Raw genomic sequence first — 13,291 nt, 5'->3', positions numbered from 1 at the left:
GTTACAGAAGCATCACATCAGGCAACAGATTCTGGATGGTAAATGAGTACTTTCGTAAGCATTCTTGCTATCCTTTTACACAATAACTTTAATCTAGATAGGACCACTCTGACTCCTGTCACCAAAAAAAACCAAACACTCCCCAAATATTTAAATGTATATATATATATACAAATGCATACACACACACACACATATATATATTATGTATGTATGTGTATAAATATATATATATATATATATTAGTATTACTCAAAGTAAAGGAATCTGGGGACTGGGGGGTTGAGGTCCTGAAGGGAATGGACAGAACAACATGTACTCAAAGTATTTTACATAAATCATTCCATTTTCCATTATAATAGGGCTATAAGGAGTCCCATTTTATTTGGGTGGCAGCTTCTTTCATAAGCAGTCCTATTTTAAAGAGCAGAAACTGAGGAGCAAAAACAAACAAGCAAACCAAAGCAATTTCTCATCTTGTATTCTTGTATTCTCAGAGAGAAATAAATAAAAGGAAACCACTGGGTTATGATATTTGTGAGCTATGAAACTTAAATGTATATCTAGGAGCAGGTTGGGGGTCACCAACAGAACACACATGTTACTAAGCACAAAAAGCCTGGTTCAAATCACTGGTCACTACCTGCAAGGGGAAGCTTAACATGGGATGGGCAGTGCTACAGGTGTCTCTCTCTCTCTTTCCCTTTCTATCTCCACCTTTCCTCTTAATCTCTCTGTCTCTCTATAAAATAAATATAACAAATATCTTATAAATTTATTTATTTTTTCCCTTTTTGTTGCCCTTGTTTTATTATTGTAGTTATTATTATTGTTGTTATTGATGTCATTGCTGTTGCATAGGACAGAGAGAAATGGAGAGAGGGGGGGAAGACAGAGGGGGGAGAGAAAGACAGACACCTGCAGATTTGCTTCACCGCCTGTAAAGCAACTCCCCTGTAGGGGGGGAACCGGGGGCTCGAACCGGGATCCTTAAGCCAGTCCTTGGGCTTTGTGCCACGTGCCCTTTACCCACTGTGCTACCGCCCGACTCCCATAACAAATATTTTTAAAAGATTACATCTACAGTGTACTGTGAAAATAAGCAATTTTAATAGAAATAGTTGCATGGAGTATTTCCCTAAGAACATATACAAAGTATAGAACAAATATGGATCTGAAGACATCACTAGGTCCCAGGAAAATACAAAACCTGGAAGGGGAGGAAGAGGTACTTTTAGTTCACCTACTGCTTTTGCAAAACTGTCTTCAGAATTAGAATAGGCACTTGTACACTGCAAAGTTCTAAATACACTAAATGTATGCTATCTACCATCGTTATCTTTCTAAAATTGAATCCTTCAAGCACCAAGTGAATGAGTTCGTGGGGCTCTCAGTCTTAATAAGTGGCATACAGTCAAAATTTCAGTCTTGACTCAACCTTATATCTTATATCTTGGCTCAACATTATATCCAACTTAAAACAAAGGCTAAAACTCCTTACCTTAAATACAGTCTCATCCTGATCTGGCTCTCATCCTCATCCCTTAGCATTTCTTTGTCTCCAGACTTTCTCTATATTGCAATAGGAATAACTAACCATTTCATGTGTTCTACCATTTTTGGAATGACTACCTCTGTGTGTTTATACTTGCTGTAAGATTTTTCCTGGATCATCTCATTCATCTCACTAATGCCTATGTGTCCTTTACAACTCAACAAAAGCTATTTTGGAAAGCCTGCTCTGTACCATAACGTCTCAAGTAAAGAGATTGCTCTAAGCTTCTGCTGACCCTACATACACTATTATGACAGCCTCCAACACAGCCACCAAGTATTAATCCCACCTGAACTGTCTGCAATGATAGAAAGGTTCCAAATCTGTCAAATACACTAGCTACTAGTCATAGGAGCATTTGAAGAGTAGCCAGTTTAACTAATAAACTGGATATTCAAAAAAGATTCATAAATTATATTTTGTTTACTTACATATTTTATTTGTAATGAGAGACCAAAGAACTGATCAACTCTGATTTATGTTGGTGCTGGGAATTGAACTGAGGGCATCAGAACATACATGAAAGTCTTGCAAAATCCTTATGCTGTACCTCCCCTCCCCCTCCAAAATTTAATTATCTAAAGAAAGAGAAGGAGCATAAGCAGAATAGTGCTCCAGTATATTAGGTGCCAAGGGTCAAACATCCTACACTCTACCCAATGAGTCACTTCCCTGGCTTCAGTAATTGTGTTTCTAATTTTATTTATTATAAATCTAAATTTAAATAGTCACCTGTAGCTAGTGGTTATGTTATTGAACATTAAAGCTCTATACAAACTGTCAGCTCCAAGGGTCTTTCACCACAAGACCTGGGAGAGAGGAATAAATAGTGTCTGCTGAAAGAATGAGCAAAATTAAACAAAAGTCAACTCCAAATGGATCAAGGACCTAGGTGTTAGACCAGAAACTTTCAAATACTTAGAGGAAAACATTGGTGGAACACTTTCCCACCTCAACCTCAAGGAAAACTTTGATGATACAAACCCAATTGCAAGGAAGATTAAAACAGAAACAAATCAATGAGACTACATCAAATTGAAAAGCTTCTTCACAACCAAAGAAGCCATCACACAAACAAAGAGACTAACAACCAAAATATACAAAGAGCTCAACAAACTTAGCAACAAAAAAGCAAGTGACCTCAACCAAAAATGGGTAGAGGATATGAACAGAACATTCACTACAGGAGAGATCCAAAAGGCTAACAAACACATGAAAAATTGATCCAGGTCACTGATTATCAGAGAAATGTAAATAAAGACAACATTGAGAGACCACCTCACCCCTGTGAGAATGGCATACACCAAAAAGGACAGCAGCAACAAATGCTGGAGAGGCTGTGGGGACAGAGGAACCCTCCTACAATGCCGGCAGGAATGTAAATTGGTCAGCCCCTGTGGAGAGCAATCTGGAGGACCCTCACAGCACTAGACATGGAACTTCCATATGACCCAGTAATTCCTCTCCTAGGGATATACCCCCAGGACTCCATAACACCCAACCAAGGAGATATTGTACACTTATGTTCATAGCACCACAATTTGTAATAGCTAAACCCTGGAAGCAACCCAGGTGCCCAAAACAGATGAATGGGTGAGAAAGCTGTGGTATATATGCACAATGGAATACTATGCCACTATTAAAAACAATGAACCCATCTTCTCTTACCCATCTTGGATAGAACTAGAAGGCATTATATTAAGTGAGCTTAAGTCAGAAAGACAAAAATGAGTATGAGTTGATCTCACTCATTAACAGAACTTGAGAAAGAAGAATAGAAAGGGAAACACACACCAAGATCTGACTGAATTTCGAGTAGGGCACCAAAGTAAAAATCTCTGGGTGGAGGGTGAGAGCAGATGTTCAGCTTCACTGGAGGTGTGGGGGGGGGGGTGGATCAGAACATAGACCTTTGGTGGTGGGAATGGTGTTTATGTACACCCCTATTAACTTGTTGTCTCATAAATCACTATTGAATAAATATGAAAGGGGAAAAACTGATAGAATGTCTCAAACCTTTTAATGCATAGACTATAGGCTGAGTACATGTTCCTTCAATCCACGCACTTAAAACTTCAAACGTATAACCAGACTGAATTTTAACAGAAGTCTCAAATTGTTAATATATTCCTAAGAATGACTTGTTTTTTGAAATGTTGACTTTTCTAAAAGCTTAGACCAGGAAGAAAAGAAGCAACCAGTAGTGTTACTTTGTAAGACACAGCTATATACAAATAATGTCAAAGGGCTTAAATTATGGTGATGTCATGTATAAAACAGCAAATCCTAACAATGGGATCTTCAAAGTTAACCCAATTACCAAATAATTTGATTATAGCAATAACTATCTATTGCCTTCTTTAATCCTAAAATAGCAGAAACCTCCACTTCCTCTACAGAGCCTATTTTTCCCCCAGTCCTGGAACCTCTAAGGTGGGGCTCACTTTCTTCCATGGTTCTCTCAATTTTTATCAAATAATACTGCATCTGCTGATCCCAACCTAATAATGCAACACGTATCACATCTGCATGCTTCACCTCGGACTGTGTCCAGAGACATGAGGTATGGATTGTCAACCCTCCAGCCTCATTACTCAGGTGAGACCATTCCTTTGTCAGGGATTCTCTAATTCCATTTCGGCCGCTTCACTTCCTAAAAAAGCCCCGGGACCCGGTTATAGACCAGGCCCCATGAGATAGGGCATATGTACACATGTATCCACAAATTAGGGCAAAATATATACCTGAAAACAAAAGTGCACAATAGTCTGCAGTGAGTCAATATGCAACAAGCAAGTAGAAAAACCTAAAAAGACACCTTAAAGTTCTTAATGAAATACTGTCTACTTAGACTTAGATACCCTCCTCACCTACTTCCATTTATCCTTCCCTTAGTCACTCCAAAGCTAACCTTATCAAAGTAAGGACTACAAAAGCTGAATAAGGGCAAGAGACTGGCATATTTTAATGATGACTCTTTAGTCACTATCATCAGCTCATCAGCTGGGGCTCTAGTTGGGGAGTCCTGAGATTCCCAAACAGACAAGATGGGCCTAGACCTCGAAAATATCCCTCATAAAATTGTTACTGGTCATCTCCATCAGGAGCAACACAATAAACCCCTTTGCGGGCCCCCATAGGACCTTGCCCTCAACTTATATAAACAATGGTAGAGAATGTTTCATCCTCTGAAGGGAGGCTGGACAATATACTCTATGCTACACCTGAGGAACATGGGTCCTGATATTGGGGCAGCTTGGAACATTCCTACTCATAGCCACAAAATATGAGCTCAGACTTACAGGGATACAGAGCTTACATAGGCTCCTAAGCTGAATATGAACCCCAGATCAGATCAAATTGGTGGAGTTTATAGTCAACAATATTTATACCCCTTCCCCTTATTAGGAGCTACTCTCGTCCCTGATCCAGCTTTCTAGCCCTTTTTTCAGCCACGACGTCTTCACCCCAGACAACAACTTATGTCCACATGCATATCAGAGGTCAGGCTCAGGAAAAAACTAGGATAGTCATGGGCCCTTTGGGATATAACTAAAATAGGCCTACAAGTGATCTTCAAAATGGAGACCTCAACTCTTCATTTGCACTACTCCAGCCTTTGGGTTCATGATTAGTCAACAATGTGTTTGGCTTTATATGTTAACTCTTTTTTCAGCCATTAGGTCCCAGATGCTACCATGATGCCAACTGGACACATTGTTGGGGTTGTCTTTCCAGGTAAGTCCAGTTGGCATCATGGTAGCATCTGGAAGCTGGTGACCAAGTAATGAGGCTGAAGGGTTAACATTACATGCCTGACGTCTCTGGACACAGTCTGAAGTGAAGCACACACCAAGGGGGTACTCATTGCATTGATCAGGTTGGGATCAGCAGATGCAGTATCATTTGATAAGAATTGAGAGAACCATGGAGGAATGTGAGCCCACCCTAAAGGTTCCAGGACTGGGGGGAATATATGCTCTGTAGAGGAAGTGGGAGGTTACTGCTGTTGTAGGGTTTAAGAAGACAATAGATAGTTATTGCTGTAATCAAATTATTTGGCAACTGGGTTAACTTTGAAGATTCCACTGTTAGAATTTGCTGTATCATACACAACATCATCCTGTTAGAATTTGCTGTATCATATACAACATCATCCTGTTAGAATTTGCTGTATCATACACAACATCATCATAATTTATGTCTTTTGACATTATTTATATATAGCTGTGTCCTTTTTAACAACTTTTTTATATCTATTTATTCCCTTTTGTTGCCCTTATTTTATTGTTGCAGTTATTGTTGTTACTGTTCTTGATGTCATCATTGTTGGATAGGACAGAGAAATGGAGAGAGGAGGGGAAGACAGAAAAGAGGAGAGAATGATAGACACCTGTAGAACTGCTTCACAGCTTGTGAAGCAACTCCCCTGTAGGTGGGGAGCCAGGGGGTCAAACTGGGATCCTTCTGCAGGTCCTTGTGCTTTGCGCCATGTGCGCTAAACCCACTGCGCTACCGCCTGACTCCCCATATAGCTGTGTCTTATAGAGTAACGCCACCAGTTGTTTCTGTTCTCCTTAGTCTAAACTTAAAAGCTCTCCTAAAGGAGAGTCAACATTTCTAAGAATTAGCCTATGGTCTGTGCATTAAAAAGTTTGATACATCCAATCAATTTTTCCCCTCTCATATTAAATAGTGATTTATATGACTACAAGTTAATAGGAGTGTACATAAACATCATTCCCACCACCAAAGTACTGTGTCCCATCCCATCATCCCCCATACCCCCAGTGAAGCTGAGCATCCACCCTCAACCTCAACCCAGATTTTTATTTTGGTGCCCTACTCCAAATTCAGTCAAATCCTGCTTTGAGTTTCCCTCTCTGTTCATCTTTCTCAATTTCTGTTTATGAGTGGGATCATACCATACTCATTTTTGTCTTTCTGACTTAGCTCACTTAACGTAATTCCTTCTAGCTCCATCCAAGATGGGTAAGAGAAGATGGGTTCATTGTTTTTAATAGCTGCACAGTATTCCATTGTGTAAATATACCACAGCTTTCTTACCCATTCATCTGTTGTTGGGCACCTGGATTGCTTCCAGGTTTTAGCTATTACAAATTGTGCTGCTATGAACATAAGTGTATACATATCTTTTTGGTTAGGTGTTATGGAGTCCTTGGGGTATAACCCTAGGAGAGGAATTACTGGGTCATATGGAATATATATATTCCTATTTATAGATAAAAATTTTAAAAAGAGTGAATAAAATTTAAATATCTATAAGTATTTCTTACATATTGTTAGAAAGTAATTTTGTCTAATACTACAAGTATCCTGGAATACTATATAAAGTTCAGTCAAAACAAGTCACATCTTGCAAAGCACACCTCATTATCTACTGTGGGGGAAAAAAAAAACTTGATAAATCATTCATTTTCTACTAAGGGAACTTCAACTTCATAATTACTCTTAAATAACTTCCAGATGACTTCTGGACAAATGGTTAGGCTGTCTATGAATTATTACAATAGTTGGGGCAGTATCATTTTAGAATGGAAAAATCAACTATAACATTTTATTAAAAAAAAAACATGGGCTTTTTACCAGGTTTTTATTAATATGGAAAAGAGATTCCCTTAAATTTCTGAATGTCCCCTAAGCAATAAAGAGCATTCTCAAGCATCTTTAATATTAACTATCAATTCTCCTAAATTAAATACTGAAATCCTATACAATATGTGGCAAACATGCATTGACCTTACTTAATTGGCTTCATCAATGCAACAGCAAACTACAGAGAGAAAATCACTTTGATACAAAGAACTAGCAGTCAAATTCAATTTCATTCCACCTACAAGTTCCAGCTGACAGAATTCATGAGAGTTATATAAACTTGGTCATTTGAGATTTTAAGAAATTCAAGATATGAACTTCACAATGTAGACATCAATCAGGTTGAACTGCACACCCAAGCCCTCAGTACAAAACCCCTCAGACTGAGGCAGGTAATCAAAGATGTTGATCAACAAAGGTGGTCTACATACATTCTCCATCCAAAAAGGAGAGAGAATGCCTCCATTTCCCAGCTGATATGTCACACATCCAACAGTGGTTATACAATGGCTAAATAACCACTGACTAATATCCTTTCAGTGCAAAAATTACTTCTGTAAAAGGAAACTAATCCTAAAACCTAAAAGTATATGTGAGTAAAGGGAACAAGTAATGCATTTGAAAGTTTAGCTTTGAAAAAGTGGGCTTCAAATACAAAACTCAGAGTTTTTTTAAAATCCAATCTCAAGTTTTAATTAAAAAAAGAGCTATTATTAAAAAATAATTAGTTCTCACTACAGAAAAAAATCCACTTTCTTCACCCCATCTTGAATAGAGCTGGAAGAAATCATGTTGAGTGAGATAAGTCAGAAACAGAAGGATGACTATGGGGTGATCTCACTCACAGGCAGAGTTGAAAAACAAGGCCAGAAGGGAAAACACAAAGCAGAACTTGGACTGGAGCTGGTGCATTGCACCAAAGTAAAAGACTCTGGGGAAAGGGGGAGGGTTCAGATCTTGGAACATGATGACACAGGATTTAGTGGGAGATGCACTGTTTTGTGGAAAACTGGGAAATGTTACACATGTACGAACTATTGTATTTACTGTCAAATGTAAAACATTAATCCCCCAGTAAAGAAATAATAATAAAAAAAAGATATACACTAAATTCTTTTACCCCAAAATGAGATTTAGTATATAGTCCATTGTTGGATTGTGTGTGTGTGTGTGTGTGTGTGTGTGTGTGTGTGTGTGTGTGTGTGTATGTGTGTGTGTTTTGGTCTTACTTTTAAAACAGCAGAATAAATACTAGAAAGTATTTATGTAACACTCTCTTGTTTCATGCACTGCACACTGCACTGAGTATTTAAAATCTATTAATTCACTTTGTCTTCACTAGAATGCTAGGAAGGGAGGGACTGTTGTTATATGCACCTTATATGTCAAGAAAAGGAGCAGAGAGAGTTTAAGTAATTTGACCCAGTTCCCAAGCTTGGAAGTGTCAAATAATATCTGCTCAGTTTTTGCTGTGGGAACCTTATGCTCAGCTAAGTAGTGTGGGAAGAAAACTTGCTTATTATTAAATCTTTCTCCAGTGCTTCAATATTCTGAGAAGCAAAGAGCATAACCTGCATGGCTTACATTTGATTCTTGTTCCTTTCACTGACTTGGAGCTCATACTCACCAGTTGGGCTATAGGACACATCCTGTAATATGAATTTAGATTCCTTCAGAAGTATACTATTCTCTTTGATGTTCTTAGAGCCTATCACCTTCTCACTTACACATATCATATAATCAACTAATGTGACATTAAAAAGCCCCTAATTAACTTGATTCTAGTCTAATTTTTTTACCAAGATTCTGAGACTATATATTTATTGACACATGTTTCCTAACTCCTTTACAATCTAAATGTCCCTGTTTCTATTATGAACTTCAAAAAATGTATGGGGAGCAAAACAAAATGAAAGTTAAAAGATGTGGAAAGAAACTTTCTACCATATAAACTGTTAAGCTAGAAACTTGAGACACAACTGCCAAGTTCAGAAATATTCTTAGAGGTGTTCTTAGAAACCCGGATAATGTCCTTTCCATTGCTCCATCCCCCAGAGTCACCCAATATAGTTAAAGGTGTCTATGCTCAGTTTTCTGCCTTCTTAGGTAGGTATATATGATCTGCTGCATCATGACCCTGACATGCCTTGCATTATTTTATGGCTGTGTTATCTATACAGCCATTTCTCTAGCAACAATGGTAATTGCACAGCTGTCTTGTTATCCTGGGATAACACTGTAATTATCTTGTGTCACTGTAGCATTCATAGTTACAATAGCAGAAAAAAATACTACAGAAACAGCATTTTTAGCTTTGGATTTCAAAAATAATAGAGGACTCAAGAGATGGCTCAGTGAGTAAAGTACATGCCTTGCATGTATGAAGCCCTGAGTTCCAGCCAAGGCACCACAAAGAAGCACCATGACAACACAAAGGCAACTTAATAGGTAATGAAGTGGTGCTCTTTCCCCCCACTTCATCTTCCTAAAAAAGCATAGTATGGCAGCATGGGAAGTGGCATAGCTGATAAAATGTTAGACTTTTAAGCATGAGGTCCTAAAAATATTAGATACCTTGAGTTGCATGTGTCAAAGTAATGCTGTGGTGTGTTCTTACTCTCTCTCCTCTACAACACCCCTCCCCCCATTAATAAATTAATCCTGAGTCAGGAAGAGAGTACATTGGTTATGCAAAAGACTTTCATGTCTGAAGCTCCTAGGTCCTAGGTTCAATTCCCAGTATCACCATAAGTCAGAGCTGAGCAGTCTAGTCTGCCTCTCAGTAAATATCTCTCATTAAAATAGCATAAGTATTAAAAAAAAACTAATAATATTTTTTTAAAGTATAGAGTAAAGTTTAGGCCAGAGAAACCAACCAGAGGTATAGTTCATGCAAGAGGCTCTGGGTTTGTTTCCTGATACATTAGATAGACAAATTTTTTAAAAAAGTATCAGAAATCATACTTCTTTAAAAATAGAGTTTCTCTCCTCCCCAAAATATGATTTCCTCTGACACTAATCTATCTGTGTGTCTCTTAGGAGGTACAAAGGATAGGTAGATGGGTCTTTTTGATGTGATGGCACTGGAACATGGCAGCTGGTGTGGAAAGTTTCATGTACATATGTGGGTGCAAAAGTATCCTTCTCTCCACAATTTTATAGCACTGTAAAACAAGGTAAAATCAAACTTTTAAAAAGTTTGACCACCTTAACTTAAATCATAATAGTCAGTGAATGTTGTATCTATTAGGGAGACAGTGAGAGTTTCCAAAGAAAGCTAAGAAAAAATTTATATCAAATTAATACTTACAGTTCTTCTAAAAAAGGGAAGTTCTTAAATGCATCTTCTGGTAATTGAGTAATGTTGTTCATACTGATATCCCTGGAAAACAGAATTCAAAGGAGTGTATTAAATATGTGATACTAGACTTTAAGCACTTAACCAAAAAAAGTAATTAGGAGCTAACATTTTGCAAAGAAGCAAGAAAAATGAACGCAGAAGACCAACATAGCAAAAGACATAACTTAGCTTCAGAATGTGATACTCAGAAAACTGAGAAAATTAAATCTTTCCTTATAAACAACTGCCTGTAATTTAAAAAACACAGTCAAATCTGAGTTTCCCCCATAAGTAACGTTATGAAAAAAAAAAAAAAACTTAACTACTGGCAATGAGACAGCAAGTGCCCTGGTATTCCAAGTACCAATCTTGATAAAAGTAAACAAATAACCTCAGGAATTGATAAAAGAAATCTGTAGACAAGGATCGCTTTCTAAGTCACTGTCAGGGACAATAAGACAGGGCCTAGCTGCAACTAGTCATGTTTTCTAAAAAAAAAAAAAAAAAAAATCTATAAAAGTCTTCCAGGTAATAGTTGTAAGTGCATTTCACTTTTAGCCTATAAACAGATGCAAGCTAGAGACAAGTGCATACATGACAGGTATGCAGCCCATCTCCATTTTTTTTTTTTTGGCAGAGCAACAACAAGGAAAGAACTCACTTGACGATATAACTCAACAATTAAAGAGTTCAAACAGCCCTAACCCCCACCAACCCCCCCCCCCAAAAAAAAACTTTATTAACCATTTTCTTCTTCCTTGGCAGCTGCCTGCTTAACTGGCTTTTCCCTTTCCAACCTCCATGTAATACAGACACCATGGAAGGCAGGTTAAGACAGTTTCAAAGGTACAGTCCCAGCATTTACTGGGTCAGTTCCCTTCCTCATGTTTGCCTCTCATCTGGTGGTAAAGTTTATAGCTGAGCTCACAGGTATTTCCTTTCTAGAAATCACCATGAATATTCACACATTTTTCTGCCACTAGATTAGACATCGGGAGAAGTAAAAACCACGAACACTAAAATTAGCTCACAAAAATACAGTTGGTTTCATGACTTCACTTACATAAGATTCCCTTTCTCCCCCATTTTCAGCTCATTGAAAGTTAGAAATGGAATTTGAAGGCCTTCTTATTACTCCTCCTCCCTGTGGCAGGTCTGGAAAACTTATTGACTTGGGAGTAATAATAGATGCAGCAGAAGAAAGACAATAGCAGTAGCAGCTGTTACTGGATCTTGATACTGAATACAGAAAAATGATAACATGGGCAAGACCACACAGAATAGAATATCTCACTTTACAGATGGGGAAATAGAGGCACACCAACATTACAAATAACCTCCCCAAGGCCACCCAACAAGCGGTCCAACTGGAAATGTGAACTCCAGAGTCCATTATCTTAAATGCAAGCACTGAGCCTTCCTAAGTATAATTTGAATTCTGTTGTTTCTCTCCAGTGGTAATCAAAACACAATACAAACCCCACATACAGCCTGGTGAGGTTACAAAGAAGGAGTATAACCCCTGAGGCCTTGGTGACATCAATAAAAATTACAAATTATCACGCAGGTGGGGCAAAGTGCAAGGGCCAGTATAAGGATCCTGGTTTGAACCCCCAGCTCCCCACTTGCAGAGGAGTTGCTCCACAGGCGGTGAAGCAGGTCTGCAGGTGTCTATCTTTCTCTCCCCCTCTCTGTCATCCCCTCCTCTCTCTATTTCTCTCTGTCCTATCCAACAACGATGATATCAATAACAACAACTACAATAATAAAAAAGGGCAACAAAAGGGAATAGTATAAAATAATAATAATAATAATATTCAGTGGAGAAGAGGCAGGTGGTGGCACACCCAGTTGAGCAAACAAGTTTCAAAGGGCTCCAGGTCAAACCACTACTCCCCACCCACAGGAGGGACGCTTCATGAGCAGTGAAGCAGGTCTGCAGGTGTATTATCTTTCTCTCTTGCTCTTTATCTCTCCTCCCTCAATTTCTCTCTGTTCTATCAAATAAAATACAAAGAAAAGAAAAAGTAAAAAGAGAATAAAACTAACTTAAAAGAATAATAATTATTATAGATACCTTTAGAAATTGAAGAATCAAACATAAATAGACACACCGACCAGTGGAATAGAATTGAAAGCCCAGAAAAAAGCCCCACACCTATGGACACCTAATCTTTGACAAAAATGCCCAGACTATTAAATGGGGAAAGGAGAGTCTCTTCAACAAATGGTGTTGGAAAAAATTCATTTAAAACATACAGAAGGATGAAAATGAGCCACTATATTTCACCAAACACAAAAGTAAACTCCAGATGGATCAAGGACTTGGATGTTAGACCAGAAACTATCAAATACTTAGAGGAAAATACTGGTAGAACTCCTTTCCATCTAATTTTTAAAGGCATCTTCAATGGTATGAATCCAATTACAAAGAAGACTAAATAAAAAATAAACCAATGGGACTACATCAAACTAAAAAGCTTCTGCACAGCAAAAGAAACCACCACCCAAACAAAGAGACCTCCCACAGAATGGGAGAGATCTTAACATGCCACACATCAGACAAGAGGCCAATAATCAAAATATACAAAGAGCTCAGCAAACTCAGAAACAACAAATGATGGCAGAGGTCCTAGGACCTAGTAGGGGTTGTATTATGTGGAAAATGGGAAATGTTACTAATGTACAAACTATTGTATTTTACTGTTGATTGTAAACCATTAATCCCCCAAGAAAGAAATTAAAAATAAATAAATAAATGAGAAAAATAAAGAAATTGA

At 38.0% G+C, this 13,291-nt stretch overlaps 1 protein-coding gene across 3 annotated transcripts in view; it reads right to left on the bottom strand.

Annotated features, from left to right (window-relative positions):
• The window catches only part of LGR4 (leucine rich repeat containing G protein-coupled receptor 4), a 142,603-nt gene that overhangs the window by 54,614 nt on the left and 74,698 nt on the right, over nucleotides 1-13,291 (bottom strand). For all 3 annotated transcript variants that reach the window (XM_016194244.2, XM_060176665.1, XM_007536964.3), the window contains exon 2: nucleotides 10,482-10,553. In XM_016194244.2, the coding sequence (XP_016049730.1) occupies nucleotides 10,482-10,553 (72 nt within the window). The remainder of the gene's footprint in view (nucleotides 1-10,481; nucleotides 10,554-13,291) is intronic.

The sequence above is a fragment of the Erinaceus europaeus genome, chromosome 17, assembly GCF_950295315.1.
Source record: "Erinaceus europaeus chromosome 17, mEriEur2.1, whole genome shotgun sequence".
Classification (NCBI taxonomy): domain Eukaryota; kingdom Metazoa; phylum Chordata; class Mammalia; order Eulipotyphla; family Erinaceidae; genus Erinaceus; species Erinaceus europaeus.
Note: the sequence above shows the minus strand (reverse complement) of the source record. Positions and strands in the feature narration are given on the sequence as shown.